The sequence below is a fragment of the Diospyros lotus genome, unplaced genomic scaffold, assembly GCF_014633365.1.
Source record: "Diospyros lotus cultivar Yz01 unplaced genomic scaffold, ASM1463336v1 superscaf1, whole genome shotgun sequence".
NCBI classification, from domain to species: Eukaryota; Viridiplantae; Streptophyta; class Magnoliopsida; order Ericales; family Ebenaceae; genus Diospyros; species Diospyros lotus.
This window is the reverse complement of record NW_026267104.1, coordinates 1,803,883-1,827,143: the sequence shown is the minus strand read 5'-3', so window position 1 is coordinate 1,827,143 and position 23,261 is coordinate 1,803,883. Positions and strand designations below refer to the sequence as shown.

The window sequence follows — 23,261 nt, the reverse complement described above, 5'->3', positions numbered from 1 at the left end:
TGTTTTATATAATAAGCTTCAAATTTCATTTAAAACCCATTTAATATAAATTATCAAAGCTCGGGCTCATTAAAACTCTAAATAAATGAGCTCAAGTATAGATTTTGAAGTTAAGTTTGAGTCCTAGCCCAACAAAATTTTAACCTTTGTGGCAACGCAATCAAGAGTACATACTGGTTGCGATGAATAAATCAATGGGCAATTGGGCACTGGATCCAACAGTGGCATTGACAAATGAGAGTAGATTGGTCCCATATGTAGTTGATTTTGGGGGGTGGGGGGTGGTGGTGGCACACTTAGGAGGGCGTACAAGAGGCCATAGCCTCAACAACAAAATCGATGACACTTGGGTTGGTGTCAAAACTGTACCCAAAATTTGGAGTGGAAAATTGGGTTGGAGTTGAAAGATTGCTTGAGTGAACAGGTAATTGATTGGGGCATGTTCACATGCACATGGCCCTCTGCCTGTGGGGGCTCCAAATTTAGCCCCTCCCTCCTCACACACATTGTATGGATAGAGTATACCTACATATCATAAGCATGAGGCGGCCTCGATGTGACATAAGCAAATCCCTATTCATGTTAGGTTTTAAAATATTTACATAAATTATGGCTGTACATTTGACTCAATCAAACAACTTTTGAAGGAGTTTTCACATGGGGGGTAGACTTAAAATTTAAACTAAATCAACACAATTGAGTCCATTTTGTTTGAAATGCTTTCCTTAGCTCAATTTTATTTTCAAATTTTCGATAAAGTTATTAAATTCAATTAGACCCAACTAATATCCTAAGATTATCCTTCTTTTCCATTTGTCTTAATGTTATATACATTATACTCTATATTCAACTTAAATTCAACGGTTGAATCAATTCTATTTTCTTAACAATTCGATCACTAATAATTTTAAAATTTTATATCCAACCATGACTGATTTAAATTTGAATCAACACATTAAATATCATCACAACACACGATGTATAAACTATGGTCACCTCCTCACCATCACAAGTGAAGAAAACAAACAAACGCAATTAGAACTTGAAAGTGGCGTTACCCGTTAATACTGTTTAATTAAGGCGTAATCAGAAGGCAATGTTTGAGACCAAGACAAATTAATCAATTAAGAGGGGAGGGAGGGGGGGGCCAAAGACGGGCTGGTTTGGGAACTGGAGAGTGGGGGTTGGAGGCAGGTGGATGGAGACAGCAGGGAATCGATTCCAGGCAGTCCTCTCTCCCTCTCACCCATCTCCATCCACGAGATTGGGGGAAGATATATTGTGGGGGTGGGGCCCAGGCTTGAGGTTTTGCATGGTTAATGGGTGTCGCTATCCAAAGCCACAACAAACATGGGCTCGGCCCGGTTGGTTGGTTGGAGTGGTAACGTCTCCCCCCCGGGTCCCACCACCCATTTTGTTGGGTCTCTCTCCCAGGCCCACTCTTCACCTCTGCCTCGTGGAGCCCGGCCCATTCTCCCCCACCCCTTATAAGGTACGTTACCCCCCTGCTTCCCCTCTTCCCAAATGAATACTCTTTTTTCTCCATTTGTAGTGATGAAGATGTTCCTCTCTCTCTCTCTCTCTCTCTCTCTCTCTCTCTGTGGTAGAGTCGATCTCAATTTTGGGAAAAAGAAGAAGATTGCATTCTATTGGTCGATAGTCTGTGTAGAAATTTTCAATTTTTTTGAATATGATTTTTGATGAAAGATTGGATACTTAGATAGATGAGAGGGTTTCACCTTTGGAGGGGTAGCACTATAGATGAGAATCTCGATTTTGAATTCATTGAGATTGAGTGATTCGTTCGTAGTCATATGTAGCCTCCCATCATTTTTAAGTTAAAGTTTAAAGAGTGAAGAAACTAATGATACTGTTAGTAAAGTTTAATAAAAATGTTATTTATAATATTATAAAAATAAAATATTTTTTATCAAATATACTTAATCTTATGAGTAGGTCAAAGATTAGGCACCCTTTCCGCTTAAGAGTTGTTTTAATTTTTAAATATATTAATAAAAAATAAATAAATAAATAAAATCTAAAAGTTGTGAATTGTGACTATGATTGTGCATGGTATTTTTACTCACACATCATTACCCAACACACAAAACATAACTAAATAATTGCAATTAAAACAAACATGTTGGTTGTATTCACTTTTTAAAATAAATAAATAAAAAGGGAATCGTTTTCAAAGAATAACACTAGTAGTTTATAATCCAAGGCAGGAACAGTGATATGATATTGGAGAGGTTGATATTTGATTGATGGCATTTGTGCTTCAATTTGTTTCCACAACAGAACAAACAAAAGGAGAAGGGGAACAAATGAAAACCAAATCAAAGGCAGGCTAAGGTAGGGTAGGGTAGGGTAAGCTAGGCAAGGGTAGGGTAGGGTAGGCGATATTATTGTTGTCATCCCAGTCCAGTCCAGTCCAGTTCCTTGTCGCCATTGACCCACACCCACTTGACAACACCAAATGAAAGTGCTCCTTTTTTGTTGCTTTCCATTACCTCAGCTCCTCACCCACACCATGACACACCAATGTGTTCCTCTCCCCCCTCACATCCACTTCCGCTTATTTTGTCACGCTCGCACTAAGTTCAGACCTAAAATGTAAGATTTTTACAATGCTCACCCATTCACAAAATAGGAAGGCTGGTGCATTCCAAACACAAAATTACCCTTTTATGTTGGGTATGGTATGGTGGCATTAATTGTTGATAGATGTAAAAGATTAATTAATAATAATAATAATAATAATAATAGGGCTGGCCGAATGGTGTACGTAAGTAGTAAGATGGTGGCATTGATAGGATTGTTTGTGTTTGGAGAGAGGCACAAGCAGAGGCAGAGGGCATTGAGATGTGGTGGGACTCCTCACATGCAGCCCAACCAAGTACGAAGCCGACGCATGCACCTGCACGCACTACTCCATTATCTATCTATACACATATTAACCATTGATTATTTACTATTTAGGGAACAATCATCAATAGTGTCAATCATCATCATAATATCAAAACCGGTCAATTATATTAGTGGTGTCTAAGCTCTGTACTCAGTAATAAACGGGTCACTGTATTTAATTTTTGTCACACAGCTATTCAATTTTAAATTATAATTTAATAATAATAAAATTATGTAAATATTAAAAATAAAATAAATTAAATATACAAACGAACGCAATTTAATGCACGCCCACCAACAAGACGCCTGTATGTATGTATGTATGTATGTATGTATTTAAAGGGCTGAAGAAGACAGTTAAAACCGCGTCGGTAGGAGAGCAAATTTAAGGTGAATTTATTTGTTGGAGTTGGAGTTGGAGTTGCCACATCCACGTGGCTCCAATCATAAGCTACGCCCGTCGGTCCATTTCATTTTTATCCGTACCTACTACTACTGTAGTCGCATTGAAGCCCCTACCTACGAAAATGCTATTTTTAACCATATTTATACATTCATATTTTATATTATATATTAATACATAAATATCACTAAAAATATAATAATTATCTATCATACAATGAACTACTGTTTTTGGGTATAAAGTTGTATTAATATTTTAATTTTTTTAAATGCCTTTTATTATGATGTCAAGATTTTAATTTTTTATAATGCTTTTAAATAATGTATGCATAAGATATAAATATGCCCCTTTGCTTGAGACTTATAGCTATGGGTGCAAATGAGCCGAGCTGTTCAAGTTTAGCTCGATGTTCGATTCGATAAAATCTCTTTCGAGTTTGTTCGATAAGATAAATGAGATAAACTTGAACCTAATTTTGAATCTCGATTTGTAAATGAATTGATTTTGAGTTCAGTAAAATTTAGCTCGTTAGCTCATAGGTTAACTCAAATAGAGACTTATGAGCTAACTTGATTATAAGCTCGTGAGCTGTCTCAAATAGAGGCTCACAAGTTAACTCGTTTATAGGCTTGTGAGCACCTTGGTAGTTGATATTGATGAAAATTATTAATTTTTATGTTTTTATATATAAGATAAAATTATTGAGATTTTTTTGTCATATAAAACAAAAACAATGTATGTGATTCTTGAAAACTTTTGATATGTTGGTATTTTTTAGGTTAATATATGTGATTTGATATATAATTATGATTACTGATTAATATTACAATTTTAAATTGCAGGTTGATATTTGGAGCAGCTAATTTGAAATTGAATTGAAAATATTTTTGTTGTATTGTAATTTTGATTATGTTTGTATTTTGAAAATAACTAGACAAGTAATTTAATTATTTTTTTGTACAGTAAATGATATTATGCTTATTGTAATTTGTGAAATTATTATTACTTAATTATCATGTCAATGTTATATTTTTTGATTATCAGGTTGGGTTCATTTAGGTATATTTGTTGATTTTCATATTGATATTTGTTTTTATTGTATATCAATTTATTAGATTTTTTTAATTAAAACTTTGATAAATTATAATCCGAGCCCAAGCTCAGGTTGGGGCTCGCTCGAGCTTGAGCTCAAGCTATGCTAATCGAGTTCGAATTCGAGCCAAACTTCCAGGCTCAACTCGAACTTGAGCTTAAGCTTGTGATAAAATTTGTCAATAAGTCAAGCTAAGCTAGGCTTATTTACACCTCTACTCATAGCTATTTGTGCCTCTAAACTTGAATAGGGACATATCATGCCCCTCAACTTTTAATTTTGGACCTATCACACACCTCACCCGGTAACATGTTGTGTGTGAGTTACACTCGGTCTGATGTGGGCCCCTTTATTTACCAGGCCAATGAGAAAGCACCACGTGTCTCGATTTGCAAAAAATGAGGCAATGCCGGCACCAGACGACGAACAATAGATCGAAGTCAGCGACCTTGGCCTTGTAGAGAAGGAAGGTAAAGACAGCAGAAGAGCTAACCCTGGCTTTGCAAAGGAACCGTTGACTCGATGCCGTCGATTCACAACTCCGTTTGCTTGATGCCACCATCGATTCACATGGAAGAGGTGGGTCGCTGGTCGTCTTCTCTACTGTGGGTCATCGGATGTCTTGGCTAACCAATTGGTAGTCATCTTCTTCGTTTTGGCCAACTGATTGAGGTGCTTCTTCTTGGCTGTGGGTCAATTCTCACCATAGCCATGGGTGATGACCTTTGGTCATTACCGTGGCCGAGAGCTTCATGTTCGACATGGTTGGTATCACTAGAGGCTATGGGCTTCAACGCCATGGCTACCATTAAGGAAGCAAGGCTACTGGCGATGATGGGTAAGGAAGATAAAAACAATCAATAAAGAAGAAGAAGGTGGCGACGCAAGTTAGGAAGGCAGAAACCCCAAGTCATGAAAGGGGAAGAAGATGAGTCAACCGAACCACTCTTCTCAATCGCGCATAACTTCACACATGGTGCTAATTAGACAACGAGGTGCATAATCGGTCCAAAATTTAGACTTGAGGTGTCTAATAGGTTCCAATTGAGAACTTGAGAGGTACAATAGGTCCCTCTCAAAGTTCAAGGGCACAAATGTGTCTTATGCCAATAATATATTATGGTGCTGGGGTTTAAACTTATGGGTAAAAAATGTCTAGGCCAAGGGCATAAATTTAACCCTCAATTTTTATTTTTCTTATTGCGACATTTTCAATTTTACTTGATTTTAATTATACTCCTAACTATTCTATATAGCATAAATTCATTTATCAATTTTTATATTTTTTTATTAGGACACCTTCAACTTTCCTTGGTCCCAATTGATTGGCGTTTCAAAAGGCAAAACTCTCATCATAGTTTGGCAACTTAAAGGGAAAAATGTAACACCTGAGAATAATTTTGAGGATAAAAATGATATTTGATAAAGGGCATAATTGGAATTTTGGGAAAAATAAGACTACAGGGCACACTAACACAGCTTTGGACAACCGAATTAATCAGAAGGAGTACCTCGGACCCTAGATAGCCAATAAAAATAGTATAGTATCGACGAGAAATTAAAATTATGATTTTTAGTGATAAAAGAAATGAGATCGGGAACAGTTTTCGGTACAGCAAAAATACAACTGCCAATTAGGTCGTATTACCGAATTGCTGTAAACGACGTCCAAAAAGTCAACGGAGAGTGTCAAGGACTAGTATTCGATGTATAGAACAACCCTTAAGTGGTTTCAGGTTGAATCGAGTAGATTTAAGGTCAAATAAATCAATCGGGCCTAAGTGTAATTTTTTAAAAATGCCCGAGGGAGGTCAAAACGATAAATTTTTGAAAGTTTCAAGGGAGAAATGAGAAGTAATAATCTTGAGGGTCTTAGTGATAGTGTTGGGAAGATCAGGGGCTTAAGGATAAGGGCCAAAATGTAAAAGAAAGTTCAAGGGAGGCCAAATTACAATTTTCAAAAATCTACCAAAGCATGGCAGATCTGGCCGAGATTTTGGCCTGAAATTCCGGCGATTTGGGCAGCCTAGGGTCGTCAGGGAGTGGCCTAGGGTGGTCTAGGAGACGTGGGGAAGAAGCCTTGGCCGGAAATCGGCCACATGGGGGTCGGATTTGGCTATAAATAATCAAGGGTTTCGGCCGAAAATGAAGCATCAAATTTCTCGGTTTTGAGAGCAAATCGAGGGAAGCCAATAAGGGGCTTTTGATCCTTGAGGGAAGAGGATCATTTCTGGAGATTTTGAGAATTTTTGGAGCGGTATAGGGGTGTTTTTGCATTTGGCCGTGTATATATATATACATATATCGAGTGAAGATGAAATCGGGTTGTATAGTGATTGATCGAGCGATATAATAAGGGGCTTTTGTTCGCAAGGTGATGGGTAACTGATCTGGAAAGTTTCGTGCCAATCGGAGTTCGAATCGAGGGTCAATTTGATTCGTCGGAGTTTGGTGGCGGGATAGCTTCGACCGACTATTTTTGGCCAAATCGAAAGGCTTCCGGTGGTTTTTTCCAAGCAAGATGGGTACCATTGGGATCGACTAAGGGAGAGGAACAGCCTGGTGTCGTCGCTTCAATTTTCCGGTGTACCGTTGCCGGAGAAGATGATCGGAGGTATTTTTTTATTTTTTTAAATACTGAAAAAAAAAAAATTAGAGGAAAAATAGAATTAAAGGGATTAAAATTCTGGAAAAATATCCAAAAATTCAAGAAAGATGAATAGTTTATTTTGATGAATTTTTATCTTGGAAATTTCTTGGGGAAATAATTATTTTTGATTTCTGAAAGGAAATGTAAATAGAAAATAAATAGGAGGAATTTTTATAAAATTCTGAAAAAATTCCATAAGTATAAGGAATTTATGTTATGAGTTTTGGTGATTTTTCTTGAAGTATATTCTAAGTAAATCGATGAGAAATAAATTTTCTCAAGGAAAAGTAATTATGGAAATTTGAGAAAATAGGAGAAAAATCTGAAAAATTTCCAGAAAATCCCAAAGGATTATAAATATTGTTTTATGAATTATTATGTAAAAATATTTGATAAAATAGTTGTGTAGATATTTATTTTGGATTATTAGAGAAGAAAATGGGAGAAAAATAGGAAAATTGTGAGAAAATTAAGGAAAATTTTAATTGTTGGATAAATGTGATGATTAGGGTGCCTTGAGGGTTGAGACGAAGTGACTCGTGAGAAGTTCAAAGAAGGCACGCAAATCGAGGCAGGCACGCAAATCGAGGCGTACCGCGCTTGTCGAAAAGAATTTGAAATTTCGCCAAAGGTGAGTGTTTGCCCCCAACTTTTTTTTGACTTGTGAGTGGTTCTACCCGAAAAGACTTTAAGTGACATGTGAATGGTTTACTGTGAATGTTCATCCCTATGGCTTGGTTTATTATGGTTGTCCAAACAATTATTTACACATGCATTGAATTTCGTACGGTAAATTGCATACATTGAGATGTTGATTTTATGCATGTTATGATTTTTCGGCATTGCCTTGTTTTGTGTCGTCCATGTGGGACGTGGGTTGGTAACTTGTGACGTAACCCAGAGTGACAGCACTCGGGATGCGTACCTAGGATTAATGCTAGGTGACCCACTTGGGACGGGGCTGAGACGGACTTCACCCTACGGGACCCAAGTGGCGGGGCTGAGAGTGGACACCACCCCAGGTTCCTTTGAGCAATAGCATTAATGCCGGTGACGTCGATTTCAAGGATAGTGCTGATGTGACACTTTTGGAGCTAGGGTTGTGTTGGGTTTTAGAATGCTTTTGAGTTGGAGCATAAAGCCTAACAATGACAATGGGGTGATTCCCGGGTTCATATGCCAAGGTTGTCCCTCTTAAGCAGGATTGTTTTGCCAATGAGCCGAAGTGGTCGTGTCGCCTTTAGAGAGATTGCATTTTCCCCGGTTAGGATTAAGTGCTATGTGGGATTCTCTTAGGCTGGTGCATGTCGGAATTTATCGATTTTGTATATGGTTTTTCATATCTGCATGAAAACGTTTTTGAACTCTCACTTAGATGATTCAGCATCTAATTTAGACTATGTCCCTGGAATATTCAAACGTTTTAGGTGAAAGCAGTGGCGCCAAGGGAAAGAATGTCATCGAGATGTAGCTACTATGCTTAGTTTTCGTAAATTACGATGTTCAGAGGTTATGTAATATTTTGATATTTTCATGTGAAACATCGATTTGGTTATTGTAAAGGAATGGTCGGTTATATATCATTGAGGTTTCGATCTTGCTTCCGCTGATGTGATTGTTAATACCTGTCTTAGTTTATTTATTATTAAATTTTGATATGCTAAGAAGGTACGATCGGGATTGACGGGAAATGATATGTATTGAGAGACTTATGTTGTGTGTTTGATGTTGAAAAAAAAAATATTCTCGAAATCTCGAAGTAATGCACGTTGTGGGAAAACGGGACGTTACACAAACACTTTTTGTTAGGCGAAGACTCTAAAATGGGTAAACACTTGACCCAACGAGCAAGCATAGCACCCTTGAGCTAGTCAATTTCATACCATATGAACACTCGGTCAACATAACTCACAACGTGTGATGTACACTTTAGAGAACGATTGGTTATTATCATTGATGATATGAATTTTATCTGTATTAAAAAAACCCAAAACCAAATGAAAGGTAAATCCAATTCTTTTTTTTTTTTTTTCCTTCTTCTTCACCCACCAAAACTAGAAGAATCGGATAAATCTCCAACCCAATTCCCAATTCCCAATTCCCAATTCAATTTTTGCACCTTCATTGTCATCATATTTGTTAGAAGCCTTAATAGAAGCAAAATCAATATTATTTGGCTATGTTAGATTGAGAAGTTTCGAAATTGAAATGAAAACAGTGTCAAAAGTTTGAATTTTGTTTCCATTGACATTGACAATAAATTGTCTAGTAGATTCAAATTTCAAGATAACAAATCTCAAATTATTAGAAGCGTGTAAATATCAATTATAGCTCCAAAACTGGTTAAGTATTTATATAGCATGAAATTGACTGATTCAAGAATGCAATTGAAACTAAACAAAGTTAAAAGTACCACAATAAAAAAAAAAAAAAAAAAAAAAAAAAAAAAAAAAACTAAAAGTTGAAAGATGAATTTATGCATTGAAGCTCAATGGAATAAGAATAGGATCTATATATTCCCCTTCTTCTTCTTCCTCGCATAAGTGGAGCTTAACAAGAATGATTTATATTTCACTTGCAAGGTCGGATGCACAAATAATGGGCTTGGCCCATCAAGCTTTGCCTTATACTGTGTCAAGGCCATGCCCACAGGTCAAATTCTGAGCCCATCAAGTGATGTCTTTTCTAAAAATTAAATTTGTTGGCAAAGTTCTGATGCATGTTCCCAAAATCAATGCGCACAAATTCTTTCACAGGTACCAAAACTCAGGCAGCAGCCTCGAGCACTCCAATTAACACAAAGAGTAAAGATATATTAAAGAGACATGGTCAGTGCCCTAAACTCCCCCACACTGTGACTGTTTTCACAACGCTTACCTGTTGTTAGATTTTAGTGACTAAGAAGCAACCAAGCGTCACCCTCGATGAATGACATATAACAACTAAAAATCAAAGCCACATGGCATGAAGGCATACCAAGGACCTCATAAGAATAGAGGATGAAAGGAGCTAACTCCATAGGCAAAACAGCTTGTAGCCAGGGGCGTTCATGGGAGTTGGGGCCTAGGCCATTTAAAATTTAAAGTTTTTTAAAAAATAATAAAAAAATATTAAAATTTTAGTAGAACCCCTTTTTAATACTAAAATATTTATTATTAAAAATTTATTGAGACCCTGGGTAAAAAATATTTTTAATGTTAAAATATTTAAATATTTTTATTGTTAAACTTGATAAAAAAAATTTATTGCCCCCCCCCCCCCCTCCCCCTCTTAGGGGGCCTAGGCATAGGCCTCACTGGCCTATGCCTTAAGCCGGGCCTACTTGTAGCCAAAAACACACCCAAAGTACCACTTCTACATGATTATGTTAAAATTTCCAATTTCCTTTTGTAGCAGCATTAACCTTTGTCACACCATCTTCGTGTGGTTATACTTTCCCACTAAGATGTTAAAGTCTGTCGAGCTTTATATTCTTTGAATACTCTTGAACTTTTCAGAAAACCCGTTAATGTATGTCAAAGTTTGTGAAGTACACAAAATAAGTAGCACTTGAAGATACCAGCAACTCTGCTTTAGAGTTCTCCATTCTCAGAGCTTGAAAACCAAAACAGAGCATGTTCCTAGTGCACGAGGTTCTTCTCTTTGTGAGGGTTGGAAGAGGGTTGTCAGAGGTTATTTTTATAACTCAATCCCGTGACTATCGAGTCACAAAGCAGAACCTTTATTCCTTTACTGCTGTTACCAAGGCTCACCCTCACTAAGTCCAGAAAGAGAGAGCAAAATCGTATTTGTGTTAGATGGTGCTGAGTAGATATAGCAATGGGAGAGCAAATTGAAAGGGTCGTAACTCGTAAGTGTGCCCAGGACTAGAATTATCTGAAAACCATGCTTAGCCAGCACCAATTTCGGTTTGCTATCTACATCTTCTGTTAGTATAAATCAAGATCGGGTTCCAACTACTGTGCAGTGCCATAACACAGTTTAGCCTCGTTTGCAGGATATTTGTGCATCTGTGTACTGTTCTGCAGGCAACACAGTACGAGAGAGAGAGCCATCGTGTTGGGTGAAAAAGGCCAAGTGAGGCCAAAAAAAGAAGGGCCTTGCTCTAACTGACCGCGGTGTTGGGACTGTGGAGCCTAAGAATCTTAGGTAAAGGAACCTAAGACTTTCTAGGATTTTGAAAATGGAGGCTTTGTGGGATGGAAAATTGAGGCATGCATTTGCACTGTCCTCTACGGGGCAGAGGGAGATCAAGTAGATCAGAAATCTTTAAAAGCTCTTGCTTGATTACTGGGATTTTATCGAATTTCTCCTCTGAACCAACAAGAAAGTGAGGCCTTTTCTGTCTACCTTAAGCTTGGCCTGATTTGTAGATCTTGTGGCAAATTGATATTCATGCTTTCAGCTTCTTGTGGATTTCAATATTCTCTCACAATAGGAAGACAAGCCTTTCAACAGTTTCCTTTCTCTTAGTGCGAAACTTATATTTGTTTGTTTCCCTCTGCAGGCTCGGAATAGCCCTGTAACAGCTTCTTACAAGATTTCACACTGAAATCAGGACCAAAGAAACTGTTTCCAGTCCTCTTTCTAATTCTTTGTCAAATTTGAAGCAATTTCACTTTCATCATGTGTTTCTGCATGTAGAAATGTTTCCACCTTTGTCGACAGGCTTGGATGAAGGAGAGGGGGACGGTGATAGGAGGGTTAAATCTAACCCAACTTTAGTTTAATTAATGCCGTTTGTGACTCTTTCTAATGTTAGGGGGACAAGCAATCCATAAGGGGTCTAGTTGAAAATGGCCCAAACCAAGGGGGTCTGGGCAGAATTTACCCTATATAATTAGTTTATGCCTGCAAATGAAAGCTCTGATGAAATACAGCAGGCAATATTAGAAAAGCAAACCTACTGGAACAGAAAGGAGGATAAAAATCAACAGACAAGTGTAATTATCAATAACTGACTCAAAACAATGATGACACATGGATCAACAGAATGAATCTAACTTTGTATACTGAAACAACTGACAATATAGGCATGGCACACACAAGTCTCGGGTATCAACTTCTTATGGAATCTAGTTTCTCATGGAGACCCTCCTGGCAATGCAAGTGGGGAAGGACATTAAATTTGCAATGCATAGAAGCTCAGATCAGATATGCTTTAATAACTTTCATTCTATATAATTTCCATAATAGAACACAAAGTAAGCATCAGGAAAGGTGCCGTTATCATTCAAAGCAAAGAGCAAAAACACATAAGAGGTTTATGATAGAAGACCCATACAATTTCGTTACCAAGGACGGAATAAGCAAGGGCAGAATAGTGATAAGGGAGAGGGAGAAAGAAACAAAAACGATTAAAGGGCATTATGGGGAGAGCAGGTAGGCGGCATGTGCGTACAACGGATTCTATTAGAGGAGCATAGCTAGAGCAACATATAAATAGGGAAGATAGTAGAATAGAAAGGTATTCGGACATATTGGGAGAGTGTGGACCTCTCGAAAGTCTATTTTCCTTCATTAACTTACTTTTTCCAGTGTAATTCTCTTCATTTTACAGTAAATCGAGATAGATTATCTTCAGTAATCTATGTAATCTATTATTTGGTATCAGAGCAACAAAATCGATCCCCATGGTGAACCTTAGTGACCGAGTAGGGGACTTGGAAGGGCGGATAGATGGGTTGTACAGTGGGTTAGATTCGTTGAAGTCGGAAGTGCAGAAGGTGAGTGGAATTGAGAAAAATATGGCCACGCTGATGGATCAGTTTGCTCTCCTGATGGCGCATTGGGATGAACAAGAGCGAGGGAGAAAAAGGAAGCGGGAGGGGACGGAGCTGTTGCAGGGTTCCTCTTCGTTCACGGAGGGAACGCCGAAAGTGAGAATGGGCAGAGGCGATGGGGATGATGGAGTCGAAAGGGCATGAAGGTCCGATTATAAGGGGAGGCGCCTGGAAATGCCGATCTTCGAGGGAGAAAATCCAGATGGTTGAATTTTCAAGGCTGAAAGGTTACTTCATCGTTAATCAGTTGTCGGAGCTGGAGAAGTTGGAATTCGCAGCCCTCTATTTTGATGGGCCAGCGCTCGCATGGTTCCAATGGGAACAAAGACAAAGGCGGGTACGGAGTTGGGAAGAACTGAAGGTGATGCTAAGAAGCCGATTTAGGTCCACGCATGAGGGACCCTGGAGGAGAGGTTCCTTGCCCTTAAGTAGTGGGGATCAGTTAGAGAGTACCACCTTTGCTTTGAGACATTGGCTTCACCTCTCGAAGGCATGCTGGAGGCCTTGTTGGAGGGCCAATTCATCAATGGGTTGAAGCCGGAAATCAGAGCGGAACTGAGAATGCTAAGGCCGAATGGATTGGATCAGCTCATGGAAGTGGCCCAACGAATTGAGGAAAGAAACATAATAGTCAAAGGAGGCTCCTTCGGAAGTGGTCAAAACAGGAGAACAACTCACTTCAACCCATTTCCGAATCAGCACCAATCGGTGAGCACGATTGCCCCACCAACATTGCCAAAGCCAATAACAATCAATGCGGTTGTGCTGCACTAGAATCCGATTGCCGGTAAGGGGAGTAATCCGCCTTTCAAGAGACTAAGTGAGGCAGATTTGAAGGCCAAATGGGAGAAGGGCATGTGCTTTAGATGTGATGAGAAGTATTCTATTGGGCATCACTGCAAAAACATGGAGTTACAAGTCATGGTGATTTATGACGAAGAGAAGGATGAGCTGGGGGTAGAAAAGGAGACGGAAGGAGGGGTGAATAGGAGGTGCATGAGGCTAAGGGAGAGGTGATTGAATTGTCTATGAATTCAGTGGTTGGGGCTTACCCCACCCCAAACCATGAAGGTGCGAGGGCAGATTGCTGGCCATGAGGTTGTAGTATTTGTAGACAGCGGGGCTACGCATAATTTCATTTCAGCTGAGCTGGTACAGACATTGGGACTGCCAAGGTCAGAGACGGCAGGTTACGGAGTGATCATGGGAACAGGGATTGTTGTGCAGGGCGCTGAAATTTGTAAGGGGGTGCTTCTTTCTCTTCAAAACTTGGAGATAACCGAGGACTTCCTTCCTTTGGAGCTGGGCAGCTCGGATGTCATCCTAGGAATGAAATGGTTGGCAACCTTGGGCAAGGTACAAGTTGATTGGAAGTCCCTAACTATGAGATTCAATGCAGGAGAGGTGATGGTCACATTGCAAGGGGATCCCAGCTTAAGCAAAACCCTTGCCACCTTGAAGGCCATGATGAAAGCACTAAAGGATAGCGGGGAGGTGTGATTCTTAAATTAGGGTGTCTTTCGGCAGATTGTGGGGAGTTCACTGCGGTCACATAAGGTGGTATCCAGCAAGTGTTGGCCAAGTTCGGTGAAGTATTCAATGATCCAGAAGGGCTGCCACCCAGGAGGACACGAGAACATGCTATCAACTTACAGCCGAGAGCTTCTCCGGTAAGCGTGAGGCCCTATTGTTACCCCTATGTTCAAAAAAATGAAATTGAGAGGCTAGTACGAGAAATGCTTGTTGCAGGGATTATTAGACCTAGTATTAGTCCCTTTTCCAACCCTACTTTGTTGGTAAAAAAGAAGGATGGGGGATGGAGATTTTGTGTAAATTACCAAGCTTTGAATAAAGTAACGGTGCCGGATAAATTTCCTATTCCAGTGATTGATGAGTTGTTAGATGAACTGCATGAGGCCACGGTGTTTTCAAAGCTGGACTTGAAGACCGGATACCACCAGATTAGAGTTAAGGAAGAAGATGTGCCGAAAACGACGTTCCGTACTCACGAGGGACACTACGAGTTTTTGGTCATGCCTTTCGAGCTGACCAATGCACCGGCAACATTTCAGTCCCTCATGAATGAGATCTTCAAAGGTCAGTTGAGACGATCTGTGTTAGTTTTTTTTTATGATATTTTGGTATTTAGCAAGGGTTTGGGAGCACATGAGCAGCATTTGAAGGAGGTGCTAAAGGTGTTGGCTGCAAACCAGCTTTACGCAAACAAAAAAAAGTGTTAGTTTGGGCAACGGGAAGTGGAGTATTTGGGCCCTGTCATCTCACGCGAAGGGGTGGCTGCTGACCAATCCAAGGTTAAGGCCATGCTTGAGTGGCCAAGGCCGGGGTCGATAAAAGAATTACGGGGGTTTTGGGGGCTAACAGGGTACTATAGACGGTTTGTAAAAGATTATGGGAAGTTGGCTTGGCCTCTCACAGAAAAACTACGAAAGAATGGGTTCGGTTGGGATGAAACAACAGAGAAAGCTTTCCAGCAATTGAAGGAAGCTATGACCTCCTTACCAGTGTTGGCATTACCAGATTTCACTAAACGGTTTCAGGTGGAAACGGATGCATTCGGATCAGGCTTAGGGGTTGTTTTGATACAAGAGCATCGCTCCATTGCTTTTTACAGCCATGCACTTAATCCTAACGGTCGCAATAAGTCGGTGTATGAGTGGGAGTTGATGGCAATAGTGTTCGTTGTCCAAAAATGGAGGCATTATTTATTGGGCCAGAAGTTTATCATCCGCACCGATCAAAGGAGCTTGAAGTTTCTTATGGAGCAAAGATTGGTGAGTCCTGAACACCAAAAATGGTTGCTGAAACTGATGGGCTTTTAATTTGACATCCAATATCGGCCCGGGTGGGAGAACAAGGCAGCAAATGCCCTCTCTAGGATCAATCACTCAGCTGGTCTTTTTGCAATAGTAGTTCCTAAGGTTATTCAACTTGAACAGCTGGCTAAGCAAGTGGAGGCAAATGTGGAATTGCAGAAATTGATCAAAGAAATACAGCTGGATCCGTCGGCCAAAATTGACTATCAATGGGCCAATAATCAACTCTTATTCAAGGGCAGATTATACTTGCCTAAGAGATCGACTTTGATTCCTACATTGCTCCAAGAAGGGCACGATGGGAGTTCGGGTGGACATTCAAGGTTCTTAAAGACATACAAGCGGATAGCAGCAAATGTATACTGGGTTGGAATGAAGGGGGATATCCATCGCTATGTGAACCAATGTGCCATCTGCCAACAACACAAATACCAAGCCTTATCACCGGGAGGCCTTTTGCAGCCACTCCTTATTCCAGGTCAGGTATGAGAAGATATAGCTATGGATTTTATTGAAGGCTTGCCTAGATCTGGAAATATGGACAGTATTTTGGTCGTGGTGGATAGATTGAGCAAATATGGACATTTCATAAGGCTCAAACACCCTTTTACTTCTAGCAGTGTGGCCGCGATTTTTGTGAAGGAAGTGATACGCCTACACAAGGTGCCTCGATCTATTGTGTCAGACAAGGACAAGGTCTTCAAGAGCCATTTTTGGAAAGAATTATTTCGCCTATAAGGCACGAAGCTATGTAGAAGTACGGCTTACCACCCCCAATCGGATGGGCAGACGGAAGTATTAAACCGATCACTAGAAACCTATCTACGATGCTTTGCGTCAAGAAAACCCAAGGCTTGGTTCAGCTAGCTACCATGGGCGGAGTTATGGTACAACACTTCTTACCACACGGCTTCCAAACTTACTCCTTTCCGGGTGGTTTATGGAAGGGAGCCACCGGAGTTATTGCGGTTCGAAGGGGGTTCTACCCCGGTGTCGACAGTGGAGCAGCAACTGGTTGCAAGGGATCAGATGTTGAATGAACTAAAGGCTCAATTGCAGCGGGCTCAAGCTCAGATGAAAGCAAGGACAGATGGGAAAAGGCGGGATGTTCAGTTTGAAGTGGGAGACATGGTTTATTTGAAGATTAGACCCTACCGTCGCAAGTCGCTGGCTGCCCGTCCTAATGAGAAGCTAGCACCTCGATTTTATGGTCCTTTCGCTGTGGAGAAGAAGGTTGCGCAAGTCGCTTACAAGCTGTCCTTGCCTGCGACTTGCAGCATTCATCCCATCTTCCATGTTTCCCAATTACGCAAGGCCAACGGTATGCTCACTGCCCTAACTGATATACCTAGCCAACTCAGTGAAGAACTTGAGATGTTAGTGGAATCGGAGGCAGTTATTGGAGTAAGGCCGAGAATGGGTAAGAACCTAAGAGGCTTGGATGTACTCATTCAGTGGAAAGTGCTGCCACCTTTGGAAGCCACCTGGGAACCCTATGACATGCTCCAGCAACAATTTCCTAACTTCCACCTTGAGGACAAGGTGAGTTCTATGGGGGGAGGCATTGATAGAAGACCCATACAATTCCGTTACCAAAGACGAAATAAGCAAGGGCAGAATAGTGATAAGGGAGAGAGAGAAAGAAACAAAAGCGGTTAAAGGGCATTATGGGGAGAGCAAGCAGGTGGGCATGTGCGTACAACGAATTCTGTTAAAGGAGCAAAGCTGGAGTAATATATAAATAGGGAAGATAGTAGAATAGAAAGGTATTCGGGAGTAAGGGAGATATTGGGAGAGTGTGGACCTCTCGAAAGTCTATTTTCCTTCATTTACTTACTTTTTCCAGTGTAACTCTCTTCATTTTACAGTAAATCGAGGTAGATTATCTTCAATTCCTTGCCTGCAACTTGCAGCATTCATCCCATCTTCCATGTTTCCCAATTACGCAAGGCCAACGGTATGCTCACCGCCCTAACTGATATACTAGCCAGCTCAGTAAAGAACTTGAGATGTTAGTGGAACCAGAGGCAGTTATTAGAGTAAGGCCGGGAATGGGTAAGAACCTAAGAGGCTTGGATGTGGCATTGATAGAAGACCCATACAATTCCGTTACCAAAGACGGAATAAGCAAGGGCAGAGTAGTGATAAGGGAGAGGGAGAAAGAAACAGAAGCGGTTAAAGGGCATTATGGGGAGAGCAGGCAGGTGGCATGTGCGTACAACGGATTATGTTAGAGGAGCATAGCTGGAGTAACATATAAATAAGGAAGATAGTAGAATAGAAAGGTATTCGGGAGTAAGGGAGATATTGGGAGAGTGTGGACCTCTCGAAAGTCCATTTCCTTCATTTACTTACTTTTTCCAATGTAATTCTCTTCATTTTATAGTAAATTGAGATAGATTATCTTCAGTAATCTATCAGTTCATAGCTGGCATCCCTGATTGTTACGAAGATTAGGATTAGGTCGAAGGGTTCACATAAAGACCTATACTGAACAAAAAATAATTTGCCCATGGCAGCGACTACTACTACTTCAAGAACCTTACAGGAAACACTATAGCAAAATACTCCAAAAGTCACCATGAAGTCATAAGAGGTCATTCCAATTATTTGATGATTAATATAATGATAGATGCAGAAAAGATGTGTTTTTTTAGATGTATATTTAAACTATTCAGAAAACTGTTATCTTTGCCAAGTGATAAACAAAAGTTCGTCCTTCTCAATCAACAGCATTTCATCACCCTATTTGTATAGAATTCCACTATGCAAGCAATTTACAGAATTTTACCCTATAAGAATGCAGGAACATAAAGGTAGGAGCCAACACAAAAATTGTCTCCCAAAAGTTTCAAAAGCTACAGATACACGCCCAACTTCTTGCTTCATGAAAGACTGGTGGTAAGGGCAGTATTACCTATTTCTTTGATTGAACAATCTGTCAAGCCATAAGCCTTTCTCCACCTTCCTTTAGCTGTTGAATTGCAGAGTACAATTTCCGCCGAGGCCCAACAGCAAGAACGCCCATCTCTTTGAGATCTTCAAGTGTAAGTAAAGGCAGAGCCTCTTCATCCACTTCATGCATTTCAAATATGCCAGCATACTTCCCAAATCCAAGCTCTTCTAACCATTTCCTAACGTTATTAAGATTACAAGTACCAGTCTTTTCTACGTCACACCCACCAAAAGATTGATGAAAGGCATCATTGCCTGCAGAATAAGAAGCCACCTTCCAAAAACTAGGTGGATTCCCCTGCCCCTGAAAATGGAAAGTGGCTTCATCGGCATCATTTTCACAATCTTCCTTGACTGTGCCAGAAGTTTCATAACAAGAAGAGTCCTTAAAACCATCAAGGTGGTGAATATCCAAGCAACCGTTTGATGTGAACCCATCAACCTTCTCCTCTTCATTCTCCTTGCCATCTCCATTGCTGATTTCAGGACTAGTCTTCAAATTCCAAGAACCACCCAGAGCACCAAAGCTGCTGTTCCTGCTCCGCCTTTGTCGCTTCATCAGCCTACACTTCCGGGTTATGGTGCCCAAGTTCAGCTTAGACTTGCTAGCACCAACTTCATCCACACTACCAAATTCAAGAAATGGTGTCAAAGAGTCTGGATTATTTTTCTCCCTGTTCTGTTGCATATCAACCGGAATCTCTGGATTGACACCGGGATCAGAAACTACCAATTGGGATAACCCTTGCTGAGAGAACCCACAAATGGGATTGTATTCGGATTCTTCCTGGATTAGAAAATCATTTTCCCACATATTTTCCGCTATATCTGCACTACTTTTTCCAGAAATGCCGCATGAGAAAGCTGCTGAGACATCTCCTATTTCTCCTAACCTGACATTTGGTCTTCTTTGCCTCTTGGAATTCATACTTAGGACCAACATTTTCCACAAACCCTACAACTCAAAATCTCACCAACAACCTAAATTTAATCATCCAAAAGCAAAATCTCATTATCAGGGCAAAAGGCTATGTCATGAATGAAAAACACAAAAAAGGCAAAAGAAAAAAACCCTAACAATAGTGAGATAAATCAGAATCCACAGAATTCAAGAATTCGTAAACCACTAGTAGTACCTAAAATTAGTTATATTGAGAGTAAGGAAGGAACCTTGGAAGACAATAACTGAGGCAAGAGGCTTTGAATCCGTCCATATTTCTTTTCCAGCATGCAAAGAGGGTTTGTTTCGAGTCTACCTTATTACAAAGACTTTTGGAGAAAACTAAAGGAAGCCTTTAGGGTTTGTAATCTGGGTCAAAGACATGGCAGGAGACATGTCGAAAACTGGGTGGGAATCAAAACTGGAATCTGTGGAAACTACACCTCCCATTTGCAGATGAAGGGACCAGATATGTTGAAAAAAAATGTATGGTTTTGGGGAGATGGAGATCCTTGCCATTAAGAAAGTGGGCCCTGGTTTCAAGTGTACCCTGAAAATTTTAGAAGATAAAACACTTGGATTTTCATTGAAACAATAGGAGAGAAGAAGAAGAAGAAGTTTCTTGACAGCTGGGAGAAGGTTGCCCGTTGCTCTACTCTATTCTGGTCCAGCTACTAAACTTAACATTCATTCATTCATTCTTCTAGTCCTTGTCAGCTATTCTATTCTGGTCCAGCTCTATGTTCTAGGCTTCTAGCACCAAGAGCAGCATTGCCTCATTGACAATCCTGCAAGCCGCCTTTACAGTTGGCTGCTGTTTTTTTTTTTTTTTAATTACAATATAACAAGATAAATTTTAATCATTCTAATTTATGATCATATATTAAGAGTCATTAAAGTACATATAATATCATCAACAAAATAAAGTAGTGATTTGGTTAGTTTCCTTTTGAAATTAGACCTTTATTCTTTCATGTGATATGATCAACAAAATAAAGTCTTGCAGATTAAAGTTGATTTATCTTAAACAAAGCCTAGTTTTAAGGAAATGATTATGAGTTGAGTTGGTCCATTGCAAAATTTTAATTTTTTCACATGTGGTGGAGACTTAAAAGCATCTTACATCAAGAGCCAAGAGGACCATCTATTATCTTATTGAGATCATGTGAATATCTATCCATCCTTTATATAAAATAAGCCCTTCAAGCAATGGCAGCCATTAGCTATGGATAGACACAAAAGCCCAAAACAAAAAATTATGTATAATAAGATTAGAAGGGTCTTTATTAAAATAATATAATTAATATATGCAAAGTCAGCTGAATATTGAAATAAAGAAAGTGTATATAAAAAATGAGATGAAGATTAGAGAAAATTACGTGTGACATCTTTAAATATAATAAATTTATAAATAAAATGGTTAGAGATTTAAAATTTATATAGTCGATTCTACTATCTTTGAGTTACATTTAAAAAAAATAAAAATAAAATAAGATTTGTCAACAAATGATATAAATGTTACTTTTACATTTAGTAATAAAATATATAGGCATGAACAATATATTTTGTATATTGTTTGGAAAAATATACTTTTTATCATATTATATATAAAAATTATATTTGTATTATATTTTAAGTTGAAAATATTTTATATATATATTACATAAAGTAATGCGTTTTAATTATGTTATGAAAAAAAATCCAAACAATAGAAGATTAAAAAATATTTTTGTGTGCACGTGTGTCATTTTATATCAATATGAAATTTTTTTAGGTAGATCGCTTTATATTTAGATGTAAACATTTTTATTTTAAATATTTTGTATTTTTATTATTTGTACATTCCTCGTTAAAAAATGGGTGATCGGAAGTGGGCCTGCAATGGTAAGGGATGGGTTCCGACGATTAGTCCATCAAGGGGTGGCTGGTATCTACAAGCACTCCGACGCTCAAATGAGTAAGAGAGTGAAAATTGTATAGTATTAGTGGGTCAAAGAGAATAGCATACCTTAACTATGAGAAGAGTGAGTTTATATAAAAGGATGAGAGGTTTTTCTGCATGTATGCGTCGTGTGTTTGTAGGGTGATAGGACTAAGTATTTGGTGTCGATTGAGGTTCTTAGGCGATAACATGACATCGACGGGACTCTTATTAATGTGGATGACATCCACCATAAATGAGAATGAGATATATCATAAATGAATATAAAATTTTGAGCGGGCGCGTAGGTTTCTAGCATACAGCTGTAATAATGTTGCTACAAACTGACGCATGACTAGGATCAAACTAAGATTGACTCGTGGGAAATGGGCCAAGATTGGACCGTGAGAGATGGGTGGAGATTAAGGCGAGAAGGTCTATTATTAAAATATTAAAAATAAAAAAAAAATTATTTTTTTACCTCATAACATTTTCTAAGCTTTTTATTTTAAGATAAATTTCACACACCATCCCTATTTTTTGAAAATAATATTGACTTTATTCACTAACTTTCTTTCATGATCCTATATTTTGTTACCAAGACATAATTGTCAATTTTTTTGAAAACCCTAAAAATGTCTCATCTTTCCCCTTTCTCTCTAAACATACGACAAAAAAAAAAATAAAATAAAATATAGTGATAATGATCGGGCTCCCCAGTCCCCACCATGCCCGTTGCTAATGGAAGAACCCAACCAAGAGTCAAGTTTGCTCGCTCCATTGAATCTAAGTTCCTTTCTCTCTCTTAGAAATATTTATGGGTTTTCTTCCTAGAGAGAGAGAGGGGGTTAAAATCAACGTCGATAATGATTGAGTCATTAAAAAAAAAATAAGAGCATTGACATCATCGTCCTAAAATTATCTTTTTTCTGTCACTCTATTAGTTGATGGCATTGATCCCGTCATTGTGGGGGATTCTTGGCCACAACCCATCACGATGGATTGTAACCACCAATTTAGTAACCGTTGACCCGGGGTGTGGGGGGTGTTAAAATAGAAAATAATATCAATAAAGTTTTTTAACCAAGGGTTTGGTGACAACAGAAGGTTAGATTATCATCAAGATGAGAAAAAAAAAAATGGGATAGTACTTTTAAAAAGGTCCACTACAATATCAAATTAACCATTATACTTTAAAAAAAATATATAAATTACAAGTTTATAGGAGTGAGCAAAAGTTCGATTAAACCTAACCAACCGAATTGAACTGAAAAGTTTGTTCGATTCGGTTCAATTTTTCAAAAAGAGCGATTCAATTATATTTTTATTTAAAAACCAGTTATTCGGTTCAATTATTTTAATAAAAATAATAAAAAAATCGAACCGAACATGTAGCAAATACCCCTTGGCTAACAGAATCGGCCACACCCCCCTCACGCGGGCGCGACACCCCATGGGCCATGTCTGTACTTCTTTTCGTTATTTTTTCTCTCTATCTCTCTCGTCTTTTCGTCTTTTCTTCTCTTCGAGTCTTCACAGATCTAACCGGCGACACTGCCTCGTCTCTTCGTCCCTTTTCTCTCCCTCCACCATCATTCGCCGTCGCCGATAGCAAAGATGAAAACTCTTCAATGTTTCGTAGATTAGGCACTGCCCGAAGGCTCTTCGTCTTCATCTTTTATCTCTCCGTCCACCATTCGTCGTCGTTGTCGATGGCGAATAAGAAGATGAAGACAACGCCGATGGTTTTTCAGTAAGTTTTCCGACTACTT

The 23,261-nt window shown here is 39.1% G+C and overlaps 1 protein-coding gene across 2 annotated transcripts; it reads right to left on the bottom strand.

Moving 5' to 3' along the window:
* Nucleotides 1–18,276: 18,276 nt before the first annotated feature.
* LOC127792810 (uncharacterized) lies at nucleotides 18,277–20,291 on the bottom strand. 2 transcript variants are annotated; one of them, XM_052323411.1, is made up of 2 exons: nucleotides 19,765–20,291; nucleotides 18,277–19,609 (listed from the first exon to the last, which is right to left on the bottom strand). In XM_052323411.1, exon 2 carries the CDS (start codon nucleotides 19,569–19,571, stop codon nucleotides 18,615–18,617), a length of 957 nt encoding a protein of 318 aa, XP_052179371.1. In that variant the 5' UTR covers nucleotides 19,572–19,609; nucleotides 19,765–20,291; the 3' UTR covers nucleotides 18,277–18,614. The 2 variants fall into 2 exon arrangements, with proteins under 2 accessions (XP_052179371.1, XP_052179370.1); XM_052323410.1 differs by having other exon boundaries at nucleotides 18,278–19,609; nucleotides 19,799–20,288.
* Between the last annotated feature and the right edge of the window lie 2,970 nt (nucleotides 20,292–23,261).

What these genes read in the sequence shown, in the direction of transcription:
- LOC127792810 (XM_052323411.1), bottom strand. Translation starts at nt 19,571, where the DNA reads ATGTTGGTCCTAAGTATGAATTCCAAGAGGCAAAGAAGACCAAATGTC.